Source organism: Sodiomyces alcalophilus (assembly GCF_042370955.1).
Source record: "Sodiomyces alcalophilus JCM 7366 unplaced genomic scaffold ACRALscaffold_2, whole genome shotgun sequence".
In the NCBI taxonomy this organism is placed as follows: Eukaryota; Fungi; Ascomycota; class Sordariomycetes; order Glomerellales; family Plectosphaerellaceae; genus Sodiomyces; species Sodiomyces alcalophilus.
Genome location: NW_027263533.1, coordinates 5,630,211 through 5,649,425, shown reverse-complemented (window position 1 = coordinate 5,649,425; position 19,215 = coordinate 5,630,211). Strand labels below are relative to the sequence as shown.

The 19,215-nt window shown below is 55.8% G+C and overlaps 7 protein-coding genes across 7 annotated transcripts; 2 read left to right on the top strand and 5 right to left on the bottom strand.

Annotated features, from left to right (window-relative positions):
- Nucleotides 1-1,425: 1,425 nt before the first annotated feature.
- Nucleotides 1,426-3,665, bottom strand: ACRALDRAFT_1069219 (uncharacterized protein; the record flags this gene model as incomplete). Its single annotated transcript, XM_071017645.1, has 3 exons — nucleotides 1,426-2,006; nucleotides 2,185-3,177; nucleotides 3,251-3,665. 3 exons carry the CDS (start codon nucleotides 3,663-3,665, stop codon nucleotides 1,426-1,428), a joined length of 1,989 nt encoding a protein of 662 aa, XP_070878118.1.
- An 805-nt stretch (nucleotides 3,666-4,470) lies between these two features.
- On the bottom strand, nucleotides 4,471-6,344 carry ACRALDRAFT_1062155 (uncharacterized protein). Its single transcript, XM_071016548.1, has 4 exons — nucleotides 6,042-6,344; nucleotides 5,765-5,977; nucleotides 4,841-5,702; nucleotides 4,471-4,792 (listed from the first exon to the last, which is right to left on the bottom strand). The coding sequence occupies exons 1-4, from the start codon at nucleotides 6,252-6,254 to the stop codon at nucleotides 4,623-4,625; spliced, it is 1,458 nt and encodes a 485-aa protein (XP_070878117.1). The 5' UTR covers nucleotides 6,255-6,344; the 3' UTR covers nucleotides 4,471-4,622.
- A 328-nt stretch (nucleotides 6,345-6,672) lies between these two features.
- Nucleotides 6,673-8,394, bottom strand: ACRALDRAFT_1075388 (uncharacterized protein). Its single transcript, XM_071018375.1, has 5 exons — nucleotides 7,876-8,394; nucleotides 7,602-7,744; nucleotides 7,285-7,523; nucleotides 6,809-7,223; nucleotides 6,673-6,711 (listed from the first exon to the last, which is right to left on the bottom strand). The coding sequence occupies exons 1-4, from the start codon at nucleotides 8,267-8,269 to the stop codon at nucleotides 7,115-7,117; spliced, it is 885 nt and encodes a 294-aa protein (XP_070878116.1). The 5' UTR covers nucleotides 8,270-8,394; the 3' UTR covers nucleotides 6,673-6,711; nucleotides 6,809-7,114.
- A 136-nt stretch (nucleotides 8,395-8,530) lies between these two features.
- On the top strand, nucleotides 8,531-9,458 carry ACRALDRAFT_208161 (uncharacterized protein; the record flags this gene model as incomplete). The annotated part of the gene is made up of 7 exons (XM_071022401.1): nucleotides 8,531-8,537; nucleotides 8,593-8,750; nucleotides 8,818-8,887; nucleotides 8,926-8,995; nucleotides 9,032-9,136; nucleotides 9,203-9,359; nucleotides 9,384-9,458. The coding sequence occupies 7 exons, from the start codon at nucleotides 8,531-8,533 to the stop codon at nucleotides 9,456-9,458; spliced, it is 642 nt and encodes a 213-aa protein (XP_070878115.1).
- A 309-nt stretch (nucleotides 9,459-9,767) lies between these two features.
- Nucleotides 9,768-13,705, bottom strand: ACRALDRAFT_2041099 (uncharacterized protein; the record flags this gene model as incomplete). The annotated part of the gene is made up of 3 exons (XM_071021124.1): nucleotides 9,768-11,187; nucleotides 11,266-13,549; nucleotides 13,651-13,705. The coding sequence occupies 3 exons, from the start codon at nucleotides 13,703-13,705 to the stop codon at nucleotides 9,768-9,770; spliced, it is 3,759 nt and encodes a 1,252-aa protein (XP_070878114.1).
- A 1,851-nt stretch (nucleotides 13,706-15,556) lies between these two features.
- Nucleotides 15,557-17,221, bottom strand: ACRALDRAFT_1062152 (60S ribosomal protein uL18). Its single transcript, XM_071016547.1, has 3 exons — nucleotides 17,088-17,221; nucleotides 16,882-16,919; nucleotides 15,557-16,794 (listed from the first exon to the last, which is right to left on the bottom strand). Exons 1-3 carry the CDS (start codon nucleotides 17,088-17,090, stop codon nucleotides 15,915-15,917), a joined length of 921 nt encoding a protein of 306 aa, XP_070878113.1. The 5' UTR covers nucleotides 17,091-17,221; the 3' UTR covers nucleotides 15,557-15,914.
- A 241-nt stretch (nucleotides 17,222-17,462) lies between these two features.
- On the top strand, nucleotides 17,463-18,720 carry ACRALDRAFT_1062151 (uncharacterized protein). Its single transcript, XM_071016546.1, has one exon. The coding sequence runs from the start codon at nucleotides 17,850-17,852 to the stop codon at nucleotides 18,522-18,524; it is 675 nt and encodes a 224-aa protein (XP_070878112.1). The 5' UTR covers nucleotides 17,463-17,849; the 3' UTR covers nucleotides 18,525-18,720.
- Nucleotides 18,721-19,215: the final 495 nt, after the last annotated feature.

The window sequence follows — 19,215 nt, the reverse complement described above, 5'->3', positions numbered from 1 at the left end:
GCAGACTGTGGATGAAAAAGGAAGAGATGGTGAAGGGCAAGGAGGCTGAGTTTGAGTATGCGAGGAAAGAGCGAGTTGATGAGGCTAGAGGTGTATATGTTGATGAGTTACTCACATGGCAGCGTAGTCCGCGCATGAAGGTAAAAGATAAAGGCGATACTGCTTCTGTGCTTGTCTTTGTGCGCGAGTTTTCTTTTTTTTTTCTTTTTTCTTCTTTTTTTTCTGGTTGTTGTTCTTTTTCTTGTCATCGTGGTCAAGGTTGTGCGCCGTTTATAAAAGGGAAGTAGCAATAGAGCCTATATACTTATTTAGAGTAAAAAAGCAAGAAGGGATCAATTTCAAAGTAGGACTAGGCAGGTAGACAGGGCAGCCTGGCAGGTAGGTGTGAAGGTTAGTAGTAAAGGAAGTAAACGGGCAAGACAAGAATTGGATTAAGTAGGTAGTAAGAAAGATGGCGAGAGGGAAAGTAGGAGGTTAGGGGACAACTTAAAAAATCCTCCTTGATCCAGGAAGGAAGCTTCCAGGTCCTCCTTCCGCCTCGTACTTATATAGCAGGAAAGCCAACATGGCAGCCTAGATGGGAAGGAGGGCAGTAGGTCAGGTGAGTTTGTTCTGCCTCGTTTAGGCCGGTTCTTGCCTGACTATTAATGGCTGGACGTTCGTTCCTGCCTTGACTGAAGAGAAGCCACCGTAGTGCCGGCTACGTATGAACCGTGTCTCGAGGTACCCCGTCTACAAATACAGGCTCACGTCTTAATGGACCATTGGAGTAGGTACCTAGTATATCCAGTATCCATGCGGCAGCGAAAGGAGACGGGAGTTGGAGTTTATCCAGTGCCCTCAACACCAAGGGAGCATCGTCAGATGCCATCCAGCCACCATTTCAGGGGTAAGATGTCATCAACTACTGCTCAACACGCTTTGCCAAGTTAGACGCGAGAGAATGAGGACCGAAGTGGACAAGTCATAGATTATAAACACGACTTGACTAGGAGCGGCATAAAGACGGTAACCTGATTGTCGTGTTTTCTAGAACTTGGTATGCTTTTGGTAACGCTTCTAGTATATGATTGTAACTAGCCTGGTCGAATTATATGACTGAACTATTCCTAAATCCGTCGTCAATTTTCCGGAGGGCTTATCGTCCTTTTCAACCTGATTGCACTTGTAGAACGCTAAATAGAGAGTATTGATTATCCCGGCATGGTTTCATTTTCGTTGCCACTGTCGTCTAGATTAGTCTATCGCCAGAACCAAGCTGCTTCTCCGAGATGTACTCCTAGTGAACCCGAGATAAGCAAAAATAAAGAGCATATGTCTTCCAAGCCATCTGGTCGGTGGTGCAACTAGCAACCCAATGCAAGTCAGACTCGTAGTCCTGCCTCCCGTTCCCGTGCTGTCAAGTCAGCGTTGACACAGCCCAGGCTAATCCCCGTCATTCTGAGAAACCTCCATCTGCCGTGGCTGTTGAGCCGGTCCATCTCCCTCAGCATAACAATCCACCCGCGCCTTACGGAACAGAATCCACGTATTGTACCGTCCGTCCGCCCCGAGAACGTACAGAGCCGGGCTGATGACGAACCTGACGCGCAGTTCGCCAAGGGACGGATTCGCTGCGGCCGCGGCCTCGGCGCCGTCCTTATCCTTCACCTTGAAACCGCGGACCATCGCATCCGGATCGAACAGGTCGGCGTGGCGGGAAAAGTCGAGGCTCCACAGCTGGCGAGACGACATGAAGGCGTCGTCGAGGAGGCGGACCTTGTAGAACATCTTCTCGAGCCGTCCCCGCAGTTCCTGGAACGCTTGGAGGTTCTCGTCTGGCTGGGGGGAGCGGACGAGGAGGGGCTTCAGGACGCGCACTTGGCGGTCGACGGTGTCGATCCAGGGCTGTTCGACTCCCGTGATGTCGTCGTTGTTGCGAGTCTGAGACAGCATGTAAGCGCCACTGCTTCGCCACCAGCAATAGGCGGCGGCTTTTTCGGGGTCGATGTCCTCACCGAGGAAGTCTGCGACAGAGGTCATTTGTTAGCCGGTGAATGCGTATAATTTGGATAGTGTGAGGGTTTTCCCCTTTTTACCCCTTTTCACGCCCCTTCCCCTTCCCCCCCCCCTTTTTTTTTTTTGCACCACCTTTTTCCTTACTTCCTCTTTCGTCTTTCTTTCCTCTCCACGAATATCACTCACCTTTGACGAGACTCCGAGACACACTCCGGAAAGCATTGCCCATGGGCCCGCCCCAAACGCCATTGGGACCGAGACCACAGTACTTTTCAATCTGCGACCAAAGATAGGCTTCAACGAGGCCGGCGCGGATGGACGGGTTATCAGTATGCTTCTCCCACTGAGGCCAAATCGCAGAGAGCCCCTCGTAAAACTCGGGAAGCATGCCGGTGGCAGGGATCGGGCCCCTGAGCGTATCGCGGGCCAGAACGGCAACCTGGGCTTGAAGCGGCTTCCAGACGGACTCGATGACCTTCTCGCAGCGAGAGGATTGGTCCATGGTATTCAACAGGGCACACGGTTCCGTCAGACGATTCCCCCCGTCGGTTTCGCGAGCGGGCCGCGCCTCGAGTTCCTGACACTCCCTGCGCAGAGACTCGATGGTGCGGGCGTCAGAATCACGCCGGGTTTGGCTTTCCCGCACCTCCTTCTCGAACGAGTCCTGGGCCTGCTGGAGCTGCTGAGCCATCGCCTGAAGCTCCTCCTCCTTTCGGCGCAGCTGGTCCAGGGCCTCGTGGTGTTGGCCCTGCGAGTGGCCCAGGGCCGCACTGGAAGCCCGAGCGCTATCCTGGGCTCTCCCGAGGTCGTAGACGAGGTCTTCGATCCGCTCGTCTTTCATCTTGTTTTCGTCGAGGACGGCCATGACGCGACTCTCGAGGGTCTTGATGCGTACAGACTGTTCGCCGACGAGGCTTACCATTTCCGCCAGGGCGGCATCGGCGACAGTAGCGGTCGATGCGCCGAGGGCGGGTGTGGCAACGGCCGAGCCGCGAGATGATCTCTTCGCGGACGATTGGAGTCTCTTTTGAGCTCGGAGTTGCCTGTTGCGGGCCCGGAGTTTTTTCATGTCGTTGCTCATCTTGACGAGCATTGCGCACTTGTCGTCGTCATTGGCAGAGGGAAGCCAGTTCTGAATCGACGGGGAGTTCTCGTCTTCGTCGGTAGTGCCTGACATGTCTGTTGGTGAGCAGAATCCCGTTAGCATACTTCCCTGGTCTATCATTCTCGGGATGCGCAGGCAATTACTTACCACTGTCCTCGTCAGAAGTGAGAAAGTTGAACTCGGTGGAGTGGATCACCGTGGGACTGGTAGCGGCGGAGCTAACCCGAACATCTGCCTCGGGAGTAGAAGTGTAGAAAGGGAAATGACCATGCTGTTGGGGAGAGTCTTGTCGAACTCTCGCAGAGTCACTATACAAAAGCAGGGGCGAGGTTTCCTCTTGGGTAACCTGCTGTTCACCGTCTTCCCCGTTGGACGCCTGATTTTCAAGCTGGTCCATTCGGGCCTGGGGATCCTCGGAGTGGTCTTCGGGGCTGCTGTTGCAATCGAAGCCGAATGAATAACGGGGATAACTGGGCTCTCCAGGATAGGACTGACCCGGCTGGGAGGCAGGAGTCGAGGTTTTCAGGCGGATGAACGTCTTGCGAGGCGTGAAACCGAACATGACGCAAGATGGTTGGGAGGTTTTCTGATAGACAGCCGAGTTAGCGGACCGCATGGATGAAGTTCTTCACACCTGTCAGGATGAAATAGCAGTGATGTGATATGGTGGACAAGAGAAGAAGGGAAGGGATACTCACTGCCGTTACAGATTGGAAAGTAGAGACGCGTTCTCCTTCCTAGAGGAGAACTGGAATATGTGCCTAAAAACGAAAATATGACGGTTCGTAAAGGACCTAAAGATGCCAGCTCATACCGAGATTGTGATGTTGTGAATTGGTAGAAGTCCAGGATCTCTAAATCAGGCGGTAGATGACGAGGATGAAGGCAGGAATACCATGTGCAGAATACCTCGGAGACGGAGAGTTTAGATGACGCTGTAGAAGAGAAATAGCAGATGGACAGGGCGGAAAAGTGCAGGATGCTGTGAGAAGGAAGCAGATGAAGGACGTTGGTTGACCGTGAATAGGCAAAAGGATATTGGAAAGCCTCTATATGGTGGTGAGAGTGAAGGCAATAGTGAAGAAACTGAATAGTCCAGGGCGTGATGGGAGAACAGGCGTAGGAAGTAGGAAGTAGGTAGGACGCCAGACGTAGGAAGATTACGACTGGCAGGAGAGCAGTTTGCTCTAACGGTCGATATCGTATGGCAGTCCTTCCGACCACCTCAGTCAAGGTAGGAAGTTGGTTATCGACTAAACGGTCCTGCTACATCGTCAATCCGAGATAGCTGCATATTCAATATCGAGGCCAGTCGTCTGTATAACCAAAGGCAGGCAACCACTTCGAATTCGGTTGACGTGCCGAGCCATTACTCTATGGGCTTGCGCGAGTAGTCTATCAGAGTCTATCAGTCTAGTCTATCAGTCTGTCTATCTTCATCTCGTGAATCTCGCCTTGTTAACATCCTACATCTGGTTGTGAGTTTGGGTATTCAGTCGACTTGCTACTTCTCCTGACCTCAGCCAGTCTTGCCTTGGTGCTGGTCCATAGAAGGCGATGGCTTCGGCTTCGGCGTCTCATGGACGTCGTCATCTAGCCTCAACCGCCAGCCTCCTCCCCATCCAATCCACCCCTGCTCCCGGGGTCCTCTCGCAAAGCCGACCACGATGGACAATGCGATGAAGCCGACTGTTAAAACGTCAGATGAGTTCAATCTCACAGGGTGGATATACATACTGCTTGCACTCCCGCTCCACGTCCACCCCCCCGCGGCATACAGTCTGTTCCCGACAGCCGTGCCGGTGAGCTGGCCGCAAAACGCCGACACCATGTACGCCGTGTTGACGCGGTTCCTCGCCTTGGGATCGATCGAGTAGATGGCGGCGCGGTTGGCAATCTGCGACAGCTGGATGCCCGTGTCGCCGAGGACGGCCTGGACGACGGGCCCCGCCACGGTCGCCTCGCCGGTCCACGTGCCGACCAGGACGCCGGCCAGCGCGAGGACCTGGCCGACGAGCGACGCGAACACGGCGACGAAGCGGTCGACGACGAAGCGGCCGTACAGCGGCCCGCCGACGATGCCGACGAGCCCGAGGAGCGAGAAGAGGCCGATGACGAGCGAGTCGTAGCCGTACGGCGGCGACGACAGCAGGAAGCTCAGGGTGGTCCAGTACGAGGTGAAGACGGCGTTGCAGAGGAAGACGATGACGCAGGCCTGCACGAGGACGGGCTCCCGGGCGAGGATGGTGGCGATGGTCCACATGGCGCGCGGGTAGTTGAGCCCGTCCGGGTTGGCCGACGGGTAGTCGGGCATGAACAGGAAGAGCAGGGTGACGAGGAGCCACTGGGCGCCAAACGAGAACCAGTAGATGTGGCGCCAGTCGGTGAAGCTGGCCACGATGCCCGAGAGCAGCCGGGCCATGAGCATGCCGAGCATGAGCCCGGACACCACGATGGCCAGGGCGGTTCCCTTGCGCCGCGGCGGGGCGATCTCGCCGACCAGAGGGAGCATGAGCTGGGGGGTGACGGTGGTGGCGCCGCAGATGAAGGAGAGGGCCGAGAAGGCCGCGAACGAGTCGGTCACGCAGAGCCCGAGCCACTATAGTCTATGTATGAACATGATGCCAGTCTTCTTTTTTTTTTTCAAAGAGAAAAACCTACCAGAATGGACGTAGCCCATACCAAGGCCAAAACAAAGGGCCGCCGCCGGAGCATGTCGCCCAGGGGACAAATGAAGAGCAGGCCGGCGGCATAGCCGGCCTGCATCAGCGTCGCGACCGACGAGGCGCGTTCAAAGCTGACGTCGAACGTCTCGGCAATCTTGTTGAGGATGGGTTGGTTGTAGTACAAGTTGGCGACGGTGATGGTAGCGGACTGTCAGTGTTAGCGGCAGCCTCACCGTCACCCGTCGTCGGTGTCCACTGAAGCGAAGACGTACGAGGGCATACAATATGTTGAGACCGTAGCCGAATGCAGGCGGATCGTCCGGGTCATACTGTAGTCTGCGTGGCGTCCAGGTCATCATGGCGACGACCTTTCCGAGCGGTCCTTGCCTCGACGGCGCATCGACATGCTTTCCGGAGCTGGAGTCGGGTCGAGACATGGGCGTCTCATCCGGCGCATCGCCACTGCGCCTTGCTGATGCTTTCATCTTTGGACTTTGGAGCACTTGACACCAAAGCAGCAAGCACAAGCAACAGAGCGACAGGTTGTTGAGCCACCTACGACGGCGAAAACGTAGAAAAACCCTGATTCCATCACCGGTACCACGCAGACCATCTCCTGGTCTTTACAGATCAAACCCCGAGTTATCTCCGGTGAAGCCTTGGATGATGGAGACAGCTGGATATGGACTGGAGATCAATCTTGCGCGTCGTGACTCGTTCAAGGTGATGGACGTCGTGAAGCTGCTTGGTCCAGCAACGCCTCTTATCAACATTGTCACAGCGAAAAGGAAACAGAACACTTTGCTATTAGACCTTGTAACGAACAGAGGGAGATTCGGCGACATTTCTGGATCGCGGGCATCGCATCGTCGACTGCCGTGGTAAAAATCGCAATGCACAATTACGGATGGTCCCGACATATCCGCCGGCTTGGCTTGGCCCCTGGATATTAATTAGCAACGAATGAACGACTTTGCTGTGGACTGGTGGAGTATCTCGTGTCCACTTACGGAGAATTCCCGCCGTGTGATTTCCATACCTTTTTCAAAATGATAAATGCTCGCTCTATTTTTCGGTGGCCTTCTGGTCCTACGTGTCCAGACTTTGTAATCTCTCGGTCCAAGGGGATGCGCGGCGTGGTCAGTAAGCAGTTGGTGGTCACTGGACGCATGAATGGCAGTGCCTTCATCTTGGTCTCATCGCTCTCTGTTCAACCAATCTAGTAGGCAGTTTAGCTTTGCCCTCAACTATATTTAACAAACCTAACGCCTCATGATGAACGTCGCCTGCCATGTTGCCTAAAAACACGACCCGTCTCACCCCACCTTGGCCGAGGCCTCTAATGTTACGCCGACACCCTGGCGCTGTATTTCGTGGCAGCCTTGTCGAAAAGGGCGCTCTTCTCCTCGAGATCGGTGAGAAGCATATGTGAGGGCGCCGCTGCCTCTAGTTTCCTGTGTGCGCGCTCGAGTTAGTCGAAACTTCCCTTTGGACTTGGTCAACAAATGGACTCACCCCCTCAGCTCGGAGGGATCCTGGCCGTTAATCACGGCAAGGACAAGGTAATCGGCAATGGCCTCCGCATTGGTCGGGTCCTTCTGGAGAGCCTGCTCCAGCGCGGACTGGGCCTCTTCTGTCCTGCCGAGATGCAGCTCGGCTACGGCCTGCGACACGAGCGACACGACCGACGAGGTGGCCGGCGCCTGGGCGAGCTCTTCGAACACGTAGAATGCTTGCTGGTACTTTTCTCCGCCCTGTGATTCGTAGCCCAGCAGGTTAGCCAAAAAGAGGAACCGAAGCTGGGATCCGCGATCAAATTGGTGTACACGTACCTGACGCAGGCCGACCCAGGATTCCGCAAGGTTGACAAGCAGGCTGTCCTGCGCCCACCTCCTAGCGGCCGTGACCTCTTTGAGAGCAAGATCGCTCCTATTCTGCTGGAGATGAATCTGGACAATAAGAGAAACCGCATCGACTGTCGACACAGAGTAGCAAAGTCAGCTCTGAGTATTCCTTCGCCTCGCCTTGCCCCCTCTCTCTCTCTCTCTCACACACACACACACACAACTCCCCCATGTTTCCTGCGTGGGTATATCCTGCACGTACGGCTTCCCTGGTGCTGCGATAGCAGAGCAATGGCATCTTCCGAGTGTCCCGCGGCCTGGAGAACTGTGCCTCCGACGATTTGTACGGTAGCGTTATCGGCGTGGGATTCGGCGAGTGTCTTGACGGCCGCCACGGCCTCGTCTGTCTGGCCCAGGGACTGCTGGGCGAGGGCGGCGATGGCGGCGAGCTCGGGTTCGGACTCGCCCTGGACGTCGGCGAGGACATCCTCGGACTGGCCGAGGGCAATACGCGCGCGCAGGACTAGGATTCGGGCGGGTAGGGCATTTTCGGGCGAGAGGGATGAGGTGTCGTAGTCGATCACTTCTTGGTACTGGCCCTGGTGGAAGTGGTTGTGGATGTTGATCAGTTCGCCCTCGGCGGAGTAGGGATCCATTTTGTCGGTAGGGCGAGAGTTTCGACGGGAGGTAGAGCGGGTTCGTCGTTGGAGGGAGTGTTGGGTTGAAGGTGTTGTTGCTTCGACTTGCTGTCTTGCTTCGCGGTCCACTGCAGCAAGCTGGAGAACTGTCATTTGCGGCAGTACGTACCGAATGTAGTGTGGGGCGCATGATATGGTCCGTGCGGGACTGTCAGGAACCGCCGCGAGTCTCTTCGACATAAAACTCAAGTGATAATGGACTAATTGCGCTCCGAATAAATGGTAAGTGTAAAAGGCTTTTACGATTTAGACTCCTTGGCTTCATTGTACTTTCTTTACAGGCAACTGTAAATGCATTGTTTCTATAATTCTCTCTTCAGTTGAGCTCGTTTCGTCGCTGGTCACCCAAGAGTGTCCTTGGTTTGATAGCAACTGTCGACAACGACGAATACCAGGAGGGACTTTCGTTTGGGCAAAGTACAAACACACCGTACTCTCTGTAAGTAACTAGGTACTTCGGCTTTGGACGAAGACTGATAATGTCACGTTACCGCCTTCTGGGAAAGTACTTCGTAACATGTTCTTACCCCGACGTCCCCTTCCCTTCGTTTTACTCCCCATCTCTCCCCTCCCTAGGTAAGTTCCCGTAAGCGTAGGTCCGATTCCGGAGACAGACCACGGCATCGGACGACCTCTCAGTCTCCTCACCCTATCTCGCCACATCCAAGGACAAGCATACCCAAGGTGAGCCAAGTCCTCGGACATCGGCGCCGCCCCGAGACCGCTGACGCCGCGAGGCCTCGGCAGCACGACAGCAGACAACATGGCGACGGTAACCATGACCTCCAAGAACGCCACCAACTCGCCCAGGGAAGCCCGAGCCTTGTAGAAGGAGGTTCGCGCGTTTCTTCGCATTTCCGATCAAGAGCTCGAACGACCAGACAAAGAAAGAGGAGCAGGACGGACGGGAATCCATGACCAGGCCGAGAAGAGCGTCCACCCAAAACTAGGGGAAGCCCAGCACTCTTGTCGCGAGAGTGTCAGAGGCCACAACATCCTCTTCCCTGCGTTACCCAAGGAAATGATAGAATGGCGAAACAAGCGCCTTGTCGGTGTTCGGCCCGTCGATTAGTTTGAGGGCGAGAGCGAATTCGAACAGGTGCATGCTGTGCGCACCAAGGCTGCATATAGCAGTGTCCAGACTTGATCATTATCCGGTAAACTCTTGCTAGATTATGCTAGGCTCGGTCGCAGTCAGTATACGAGAGACGCCGCTGGTTGTAAAGTTAGAATGTGAATAATCATTAGAATTCTTCCATTTGGCCACCATCAAATATAGAAAGCATCGCGTGGAGGGCTAGAAGAGAAACGACTCCATTCCAGTCAACGCCAACTATGCATCCATCCTCTGGCTTTCCGTGCCGGACCTCAAAATACATCCCAAAACCAGACGTCTCTCGCCCGATATTCACCATCATATATATAAAATACACAAGAGTAGTCTCTACACACCCAACTAATCTTCCACCACCGCGCTCTCGTCCTGCGTAGCCCCCTCCGGCTGCGCCTCAACCGCCTTCCCGCCAGGCGACAGCACCTGCACGTTCCCGCGCGCCTTCTCCTGGCTCTCGACAAAGCGCTCCCAGTACTCCGTGTCCAGCAGCCGGAGCGCCTCGCGAATCTCCCCGCGGTCCTCGCGGAACAGCCGCACCACGCCCTTCTCGCGCATCTTGCGGCTCAGCTCCGGCGCCTGCAGCTCCTCCACCATCTCCTGCATCGCCGTGATGTGGTTCGGCTCCACCAGCGTCTCGTCCAGCCCGTTGAGCAGGTTGAAGTGCTCGGGCTTGATGATCCCCGACCGGAACCGGTGGCCCGTGCGGAGCATCCGCCCTTCCTCCTCCGCCAGCGCCCGCGACGAGAGCGAGATGGCCGACGTGCTTCGCGAGAGGCTCGACCGCACCCCCAGCTCAAACTCGTCTTCGGCGTCCGACGGGACCGCCACCTGTTCCGGTTCGACCTCGGCGCGCGGGGACGGTGCTGCTGCGTCGGCCACCAAGCCGGGCGGCCCTCCGCCCAGACGCGTGTCTGGGAACTCGTCCTCGAACCGCCTGATGATGTTGGCCAGCGTCGTGTCGAGGAATAGGAGCTTGCGGAGGGTTTCCGCGTCGCCCGCGTTCTCCTTCGCCCGGGCTACGGCCGGCTGCAGACGGATCCTGATCTTCCGCGCCGCGGCGAGGAGGTGCTTCGACATGTCCTTGGCCTTTGCGGATGGGAGCTTCGGTCCTATCAGGGTCGGCGTCTCCTCGCCTTCTTCCTCTTCGCCGTCTTCCGCCTCTTTGATGAACTCGCCCAATTGCCGACTTGATTCGTCGCCTCTGTTTTTCAAGCAGCATGTCAGGGCCTTGGCCAGACCGGTGCCGCCGATAACGTAGTCTTCGTCTGGCGCCGATTCGTGGTCCGATGCACTTTCGTCCTCATCGAACACGTCGTGGCCGACCAGGTGGACGAGGACATCCGGGTAGGGAGGCTCCTCGCCCTCGGGAACCGCCTGGGCGTCTGCCGAACCGGCGGCCGTGGAGTCGATTTCCGCGATGGGGATGCGCTGCATGTTCCGCAGGCAGTACGCCACCACCTGCTTGGCCATGGCCTTGACCACCTCGCCCGACCGTTCGCTCGGCACGTCGATATCGACGCAGATAATCGAACGGGACACCCGCGTCGCCGCCAGGAGAGAAGCGTACAACGCGCAGGCCTCCTCGCGCGACTCTTCCGTCGTGGCGTCGGCGAGCTTGACCAGCTCGGGGTTCTCCAGGAAGCTGATGTGAGCCAGCCCATGCACTTCGGGAAGGATTTCCGCGAGAGCAATGGCCTGCTCTGGCGTCATGGAGACGTCTGCCAAATGAATGCGCTTCAGGTTTTGCAGTTTGGGGAGATACCTATCGGATGGTCAGCGGAATTGGCCAATGTATTGGGGTTGAGGTGGAAGGACGGCAAAGTGATCAGCCGCAACATACTTTCTCAAAATACCGACAGCACTGGGCTCGGAGCTACACAGGTCCTGGTTGTGCGAGAGATCGATGAAGCGTAGGTTCTTCAACGGAACCAGCCTGGGGAATATCTTGCACAACGAGCCGGGCCGCAGGTTACACTCGGCCAGGCTGAGGCCCCAGAGCGGGGAATCGCCCGAGATGGACTGGGCAAGCACTTCGATGCTTTCGCGGAGATCGTTCCCGCCCAGGTCGAGACCCTCGCCGCGGCCGCTGGAGATGAACCTGGCCACGTGCTCCAGTCCCTTGTCATCGATGTTGTTGTGGGGGAGGCCGAGCCGGCGTATGCCGCACTCGACGACGCCGTCGATGATGGTACCGAGGTCGCTCGACGTGGGATTGATGCCTCCAATGTTGAGCAGTTCCAGAGTCGGTCCCGCCAGGCGCTGGGCAAGTGCCCTCGAGAATAGGCTCGCCAATGTGATCTGCTCTTGGTTTCGGCTGTTGTCGTGGTTAGGGGTGGCGGTGGCGGCAACGGTGGTGGTGGCAGCGGTGTGGTTTGGAGGGCGCTGTCCCGGTCCGTTTCGGGTCGTCGGTAACACTACCGACCTGGGAAACGGAACCATGGAAAGATCGAGATATTTCAGGCTCCGGCAGAGGTAGGTAAACAAGCAGATGTGTTTCCAGCCTTCGACTCCAAACTTGTTTTCCTTCAGGACCAGACGTTCGACGACGCCGCCTTGCCGGACAAGACCGTCGGGATGGGTGACAAACCTCCGCCTCCTGGTCTCGGGCAGTTTGGCTGCTAAGAGTCCAGCCAGGATGACTCGCAGCCCTTCGTCCGAGAGGCCGCAGTTCTCGAGAATGACTTCCTTGACCGGAACGACCGCGAGGTAGTCGCCCAGCGTGATGAGGTCCGGTAGCTGAAGCCAATAGCCTGTCAGGTCTAGCTTGTCTACCACGCCTGGGCGCGTGGAGTGGTTGGCCGAGTCGCTGAGCTGCTCGGCGATTTTCTTCAGGATGGGTGTCTCACGCAGTTGACAGCACCGGCGGTATATCCTGACGGGGTTTGTCGTGGGGGCCGAGGTTGTCTTCCGGACGCTGTTCCCCGTGGTGCCGGATCGCGAAGTCTCGGTCGAGGAATCGCTATCGTCCAGGCGGATCTCCATGGGAATGGTGCCATTGGCCTCGGCTTGCTTCCGCTTCCTCTCCTTCCTGGCTTTTCGTTCCTCCTCGCTCCGTTTTTTCTTCTCCTTTTTCTTCGCCTCCCTCTCCTTGTCGGTGGTACCGGTTGTTCCCGAATTCGTTGTTGTCGTTTTTGTGGTCGGTGGTGTATTAGGAGCTGAGCCTTGCTTCGCGGGCCCTTCCTTGGCTGCCTTGTCATCTTTGGCCTCTTTAGGGTCTGATATTTCCTTGGGCCCCTGTGTTTCCTTGGCAATCTCCGTTCCTTCCTTCTCGGGTTCTTTCGGGAGCGGTTCTCCAGTGACCTTGACGACGCCTTCCTGCTCCTTTTGAATCTCCACGCTCTCTGGATGCTTGAGGGCCTCGCCCTCCCCCTTCTCGGTCATTTTACGCTTCTGCGTCTTGTCCGAAGGTGTCGGCTTCGTACAAGACGGGTCAGAGTCGACGTATCTGGGCTGGGGTGCGATCTCGACATCCACGCTGAAGGCGACCCTGCGAAGGTTGGGCTGTCGGAGTTGGGGGAGGGTGCAGCGGTCACGGGCGCGGTCGACGTTTAGAGTTCTCCGCCCAACCAGGCCGTGGTTGTGCTTCGCGCCGGACGCCAGGGGTCCCGCAGAGGACAGCCTACGAAAGACGCCGAGGAAGCTAGCCTGGCTACGGCCTGGGGGCGCAGGTGTGTAGGGCTGGTCGCCGTCCGGTTTGTTCGCATGCTGCAATACGGCGTGGCGAGGCGCGGGATAGCGAGGAGAAGGCGCCGGAGGCGACTCCCTGTCTTTGGGCGAAGAGCTCTGGGGCTGAGTTGTCGCGTGACTCCCGTTATTCGCCTGCTGGGTGGGAGAGGAGGAGAACTTGGACGAGAGGCTGCTGAACCACGAGTTGCGACGGCTGGGAGGAGTGCCGTTCGGTCCCGGGCTCGCCTTGTCGCCCGAGTCGGATCGTTTCAAGGGGGTGCGTGGCGTGGGTATGGGCCTGGAGGCAGTCTTCGTATTCTCGCTACCGCCGCCATTGGATGGAGGCTTTACGCCGTTTCCGTTAGCGGCCGGTGCTGGGGCGGACGGGCGAGGCGTCTCCTGGGAGGGAGAAGGGAGAGGTATTGGGTTTCGAGTCGTAGCACTTTTGGAGCCCTTGTCTGTCGGAAAATTACGCTTGGTTAGTGATTGTCACGAGACGGGCAATACGGCGGCGAGGGTGCTGTGGCCGTGCGTACGAAAGTCAAGAAAGGGAAAATACCTCTGGCGGAGCCGTGGGTCATCCAGCTCACGTCAACTCCATGGACTTGCTCCATATTGTGCTGTGGCAAAGGTTGAAGACTCGGGGGAGGCGCATCAAGACTCAGGGTATGGGATGAGACCGGAGGCCGCAAGGGCCCGGCAAGTTGTCAGACAGGAATCCGAGCCGAGAGGGCGTGATTCGAGATGTTTCGAGCAATGTCCGAGGTAGATGATAGGGAATCGTTTGGTGTTGGAAGTCGATAAGCTGTCATGAAAATATTGAAGTGTGTTTTTCCCGGGGGAAAGTCTTAGGGTCTATCGAAGAACGGGACCAGGGAGGTGGTGATGTGATGATGTTGGCGTGACAAGTACCTAGGTATCTGTCTGTCTGTACAAGCCGCGTTCTCCGAATTTTTGGAGGGGATGAAGAAATATTAGTTGGAGAAAAAAGATTACCTTGGTCGCCGATGAAGTAAGCGAAGTGCTAACAGATGCGCACTTGTGTAGACGACGTACAAACCATTAGCAATTCGACTTTTAGAAACCACTGACCAGTTCTACTCCGTAATGGTTTCAAAGAGGAGAACGAACGGCGAGTTCAGAGCCCTGCTTTTTTCTTGCTCCTGGACGGGGTATTACCTGGGGTACCGCGCTAGGCCCGATTAGGTTATGGAGCGGGGTAATACAGCTATACATAGTCTAACCTGGCACGTTTGGGGGATCTTCGTTTTCGATCTTCGGGTACGTACCTTTTCAATCTTTTTAAGGAGAATACAACGTATTGAGCGTCCAGGTGAGGTGATGGTTGGAGTATCAAGAAATGAACAGCCTGCAATTGCGTTTGGAAAGTCGCTTTTTTTGTTGGTGTTATCCCTACACGATGCTCAGCACAGCAAGTACGAAGTACATATGGACATCACCTGATTGCGGCGTGTCCTGCCAGTTTCCCTCGTCCCACGATGTGCGGAATCGAGTCAGAAGGGGATAATTGCACTTGAACGTGACGATCTGTACTTGGCTTCGTGCTTGATATTACACTGTAATTCCACGACGCCACCATGAACCCTGCTATGCACACCTACGTAATACCAATCTCGTCAAACCACTTCGTACACTACTCTCCACGTGCATCGCAAACCGTGACCTTTCCCATCCCATCATTCAACGTGTAAGATGAATGATGATTCCCAGGTTGCTCCTCGTGGCGGAATGCGAGGTGTTCCCAATGTCGCCTAATATTCCTGAGACAGATAAGAAGGGTAGGCAGTCGGCTCCACCAGCCAGCGTTCGCTGTCTCGTGTGTCTCGTGTCTCGTGACCGTCCGTATTACTCAGTAATCGTTTGCGACAGAACTGACGGCCGATTTGTCAGGTACCAAAATCTGGGGGAATGTCTCGTGGTATATCTGTGTTGTCATTGGCCACTAGGAGCGCGAGCCCCGCTTGGTAACGGCAGCGTGGGACAGTAACGTCAGAGCTCCACCAAACGGCTCCCTCTTCGGCACAGTATAGGACCCCGAGATGGAGAGACGGAATAACCCAAGTCAGCAACCAGCGAAGCAGCCTTTCCAAGCCGCAGAGAGCGACTAGCCGGGAACGTTTATGATTATTTTGACTTGCCTGTGCGAAAAGAAGTAAGCTCCCCAAGTAATATTATAAGTGACACGAATCATTGCAAAACGTTAATGCATGTTCTACGGGACCGCTGAATTATGAAACGGTTTCGGATGTAGACCAAGAGCTGAGCTCTCGGAGTTGCCCTCTGCGGGAAACGGTTTCCAGAGCAGTACAAAGTAAGGTACTTCATGGTACGAAGTGGGTATGTACTTCATGGCTCTTTGCCTGTCCCGCCATGCCAAGATCAGTCATCATCATGGCATTTTAATACGACAAAGTTGAAAACTACAAAGTAATTACATGTACACGCACGCATCGGTCCGAGTATGTTCCACGGTCATGATTACAACTCACCCAACTGCCAGACACCCGAGTAAGCTCATGGCCCAAGATGGAAATTAAAATCTTTTAAAAGAAGCCAAAAGGGAATCATTCGCCATGTTGTTTACGACATCCTTTTTGACTATGGACCTGCCGGAATCCTTAAACTCCGAGTAAACCCCGTATATCATGCCAAAAGAGACGTCATTTTTTGTTCCTCGTCTTGCTTGCTGCAAAGACCCGGACCCACAAAAGAAACCAGTTCCTAGGTATTTCATATCGAGACCCGTTTCATCGTGTCAAAACCAAGACACCCGTGCCGTTGTTGCGCCCTTCCACCACGAGCTTATTCCTCATCCTCCTCCTGCTCGCGGATCTCGGCAATCCTGGCCTGCACGTTGGCCTTGCGCTGCTCGAGAGTGAGGCGGACGGGCCTGTGCTTCTTCGACTCGGCCTTCCACTCCTCCTTGGTCTTCTTGGGAGCATCGCTGACGTACTTCTTCCAGGGGTCCTCGCGGATGGCCGCGTGCGCCTCGGCGTAGAGGTCCTCAACGCCGTCCGCGTCAATGTCGTCCTCAATGTACTTCTGGAACTGGCTGTTGTAGCGCTCCTCGTCGTCGTCGGCAAGAAGCTCCATGTACTCGGCGACGTGGCCACCGAAGATGTACCTCTTGAGGGTCTCGGCATCGAGCTCGTTGGTCTCAATGTCGTAGCCGGGGTACCGCTTCTCGCTGTGGGGGATCAGGATACCGCCATCGGAAGCACCCTTCATGGCGCCGAAGACACGGGCACCGGTCGAGGTACGGGCCAGGCCGACGTCAAGGAAAGCCTTGAAAGGACGGCGCTCGCCATCATCGGTCTCAATGGCCTCGGCGAGGGTGTACTCGCCATCGGGCTCCTCGACACCGGGGAACTGCTCGTCCAGGCCGAGCTTGCTCAGCGTGCGGCGAGCGAGCAGCAGGCCGGTGGCGTAAGCAGCAGCCCAGTTGGTCAGACCATGGTTGATGCCGTAGGCCCGGAGCTCGTGAGAGTAAGCGGAAGCAAGGATCTTGTCGCCGGTGATCTCGGAGCTGACCATCTGGGTGATGATGTCGCGGTTGCTGAAACGGACAACAAGCCTGTACTTGGGCGTGTTGTACTTGTTCTTGGCCTGGGCGATCAGACGCTTGCGGGCGAAGTAGTCGGTCTTGCCCTGGCGTCTGCGCTTGAACTTGGTTTGGAAGCGGCTGTACGTCTCGCGTTAGCAAACCCAGGCGTACAAACCACATGCGCAGTGACACGCGGGCGGTATGAATGCATTGAATCTCACTCACCTGTAGTACGCGCTGTTCTTGACTACCTTGTGGAAGGCCTACAAAAACACGACATCCTCGAGTCAGCAATTTGCGCTTCAGAAAGTGCCTTGGATCCGAAGCATCTTGCATTGACTCTCGAAAATAAAAGGCACTTTTGCCTTTTGCGAGGGCATGGCCGGCGGTTGACCCAGCGGCCGGTCTTTTGAATTTGTCGCTCAACTTACCATGGTGACGGTATTGACTGACGGGTGCTCAGCAAACTGGTCGGGACAAGTGGTGGGTGGTTGACGGACAGGAGTTGAACGTTCAGAAAGCAGCCCTGTGAAGTTGTAGTGATAATTTCTGTGGGGGAAATTTTGTTGCCCTAGGGTGGGGCCCGAGGGAGCGCCATCTGTGGGCTTGGCCTCCAGGTCGTGCTTCGAACTTGGGTCGGCGACGACCCCAAAAGTTCACTTCATCATGTGATGTGACACGTGACATTTCTAATCATTGGGTTCACCCACCCACCCCGCCAAACACCCCACGGAAGATACCCACCCAAGCTTAGGCCGAGGTTCGCGGTAGTTGTTCACCGAGCTCCCTCCATAGCGCCCTTTGGTCAAGGGTGAAGACACATGTCTATACAAACAATGCAGTAGATTAGTACTCATCTCATATGCAATCATTGAGTGATCCAGCTTCTTCCCTTGTGGAACATGTGTTAGAAGCAGTAGACAAGATGACAGGCACCAAACAACCCAAAGTCCTCCTCTTTGATATAGGGGGCGTGTGTGTAAGTCATCTGGTCTCAAGCAATGCCCCTATCAACATACGACGGTCTGCTCTTCTTGGGCTTCATTCTCACTCTCTCGTAGGTCGTCTCACCGTTCCAAGCCATCCTAGACTACGAGCTCAGCCTCGGCATCCCCCCGGGATGGGTCAACTACTCCATTTCCAAGACGGCCCCGAACGGCTTCTGGCATCGCCTCGAGACGGGCCAGATCCCCATGGACGCCGCCTACTTTGCGGGCTTCAACCGTGACCTCCACGATCCGAATCGCTGGCGCGATTTCTACCTCGCCCAGCAGGCCAAAGACCCGACCCTGCCGCGCGAGGTTCCGCCCATGCCCAACGTCGACGGCGAGAAGCTGTTTCACGACATGATGACCAACTCGATTCCGCCCGACCCCTGGATGTATCCCGCCCTGAAGCGCCTCAAGGAGAGCGGCCGCTACATCCTCGCGGCCCTGAGCAACACCGTCATCTTCCCGCCGGGCCACCCGCTCTGGAAGGAGGATCCCCTGGACGACCCGGTCCGCAGCCTCTTTGAAGTCTTCGTCTCGTCCGCCCACGTCGGCCTCCGCAAGCCCGATCCGCGCATCTACGAGCTCGCGCTGCGGACGGTCAGGGACTACGCTGCCAAGAACGCGGGGTCGGCACGGGGCAAGGCCCTGGGATGGGATCAGGGTATCCAGGCGGGGGACATCGTCTTCCTGGACGACATTGGCGAGAACCTCAAGGCTGGCCGGAAACACGGCTTCCACACGATCAAGGTGCACCTTGGGAGGACGTACGAGGCTGTTGAGGAGCTCGAGAAGATCACGGGCCTGGAGTTGGCGGGTGACCATCCCAAGATTCCCGTAAAGCCCAATTTTGAGAGGTTCAAACAGAGCAAGCTATAATGTTAGGACATTTCGCTTTATTCACTTGGTAGCTATGCAGTCATGAATGCTTTCCGCACAACCTTCCACGTTATCACTGGCCGACAGCGAGTTACGAGAACCGAATGAAGGCTTTGGCAGAGCATCGAGTATCTCATGACCATTTGGACAGACTAGTCCTCTTGTACGACTGGTCGATGTGCTATAGGTTCTGTCTACCGTCAATTGTCCTCCATGGGCATGTCCACATAAAGCAACACACATACGATCATCCTTAGCCCACGTAGAGACTGTTGTAGTTGACATCAAGAGTTTGGCCAGAGTGGCCATTCATTGCAGATCATTGTTTTCTCACTGCTTTCAAGTCTCACTACTCTCACCATGTAGCTCGTCTACAGACTCCTTCACTCCTTCAACAGGCTCCTTGACACCGCGGCCTCCTGCATAGGTGACCCTCTCATGGCCCTGACAAGAATGAAAACAATACAATGAAAAGGGTGCCTTGAGTACGCAATGGGGAATTGCTCATTGAACGTCCAGTGTCCCAAATCCCAGAGCCAATATCCCATATCGACCTGCTGTGTCTTCGGGGAGATTTAAAAGAAGAACGAAAAAGAAAAAGAAGAAACGAATCGCCCATCTTGTCCTTTTGAAAGTCTGCCCGCCGGATTCACCGATAACAGCCCCAGCAACTACAGAACGTCGGCAGAAT

Excerpts from the sequence above, each read along its gene's own strand:
- ACRALDRAFT_1062155 (XM_071016548.1), bottom strand. The coding sequence starts at position 6,254 with ATGAAAGCATCAGCAAGGCGCAGTGGCGATGCGCCGGATGAGACGCCC. Across the intron at positions 5,978-6,041 it reads TCAACATATTGTATGCCCTC|TCCGCTACCATCACCGTCGC; the intron begins GTACGTCTTCGC and ends TAACACTGACAG. Across the intron at positions 5,703-5,764 it reads TATGGGCTACGTCCATTCTG|TGGCTCGGGCTCTGCGTGAC; the intron begins GTAGGTTTTTCT and ends CATAGACTATAG.
- ACRALDRAFT_1075388 (XM_071018375.1), bottom strand. The coding sequence starts at position 8,269 with ATGGATCCCTACTCCGCCGAGGGCGAACTGATCAACATCCACAACCAC. Across the intron at positions 7,745-7,875 it reads ATCGCAGCACCAGGGAAGCC|TCGATGCGGTTTCTCTTATT; the intron begins GTACGTGCAGGA and ends CTGTGTCGACAG. Across the intron at positions 7,524-7,601 it reads CCTGGGTCGGCCTGCGTCAG|GGCGGAGAAAAGTACCAGCA; the intron begins GTACGTGTACAC and ends TACGAATCACAG.
- ACRALDRAFT_1062152 (XM_071016547.1), bottom strand. Across the intron at positions 16,795-16,881 it reads AAGAACAGCGCGTACTACAG|CCGCTTCCAAACCAAGTTCA; the intron begins GTGAGTGAGATT and ends CGAGACGTACAG.
- ACRALDRAFT_1062151 (XM_071016546.1), top strand. The coding sequence starts at position 17,850 with ATGGACGCCGCCTACTTTGCGGGCTTCAACCGTGACCTCCACGATCCG.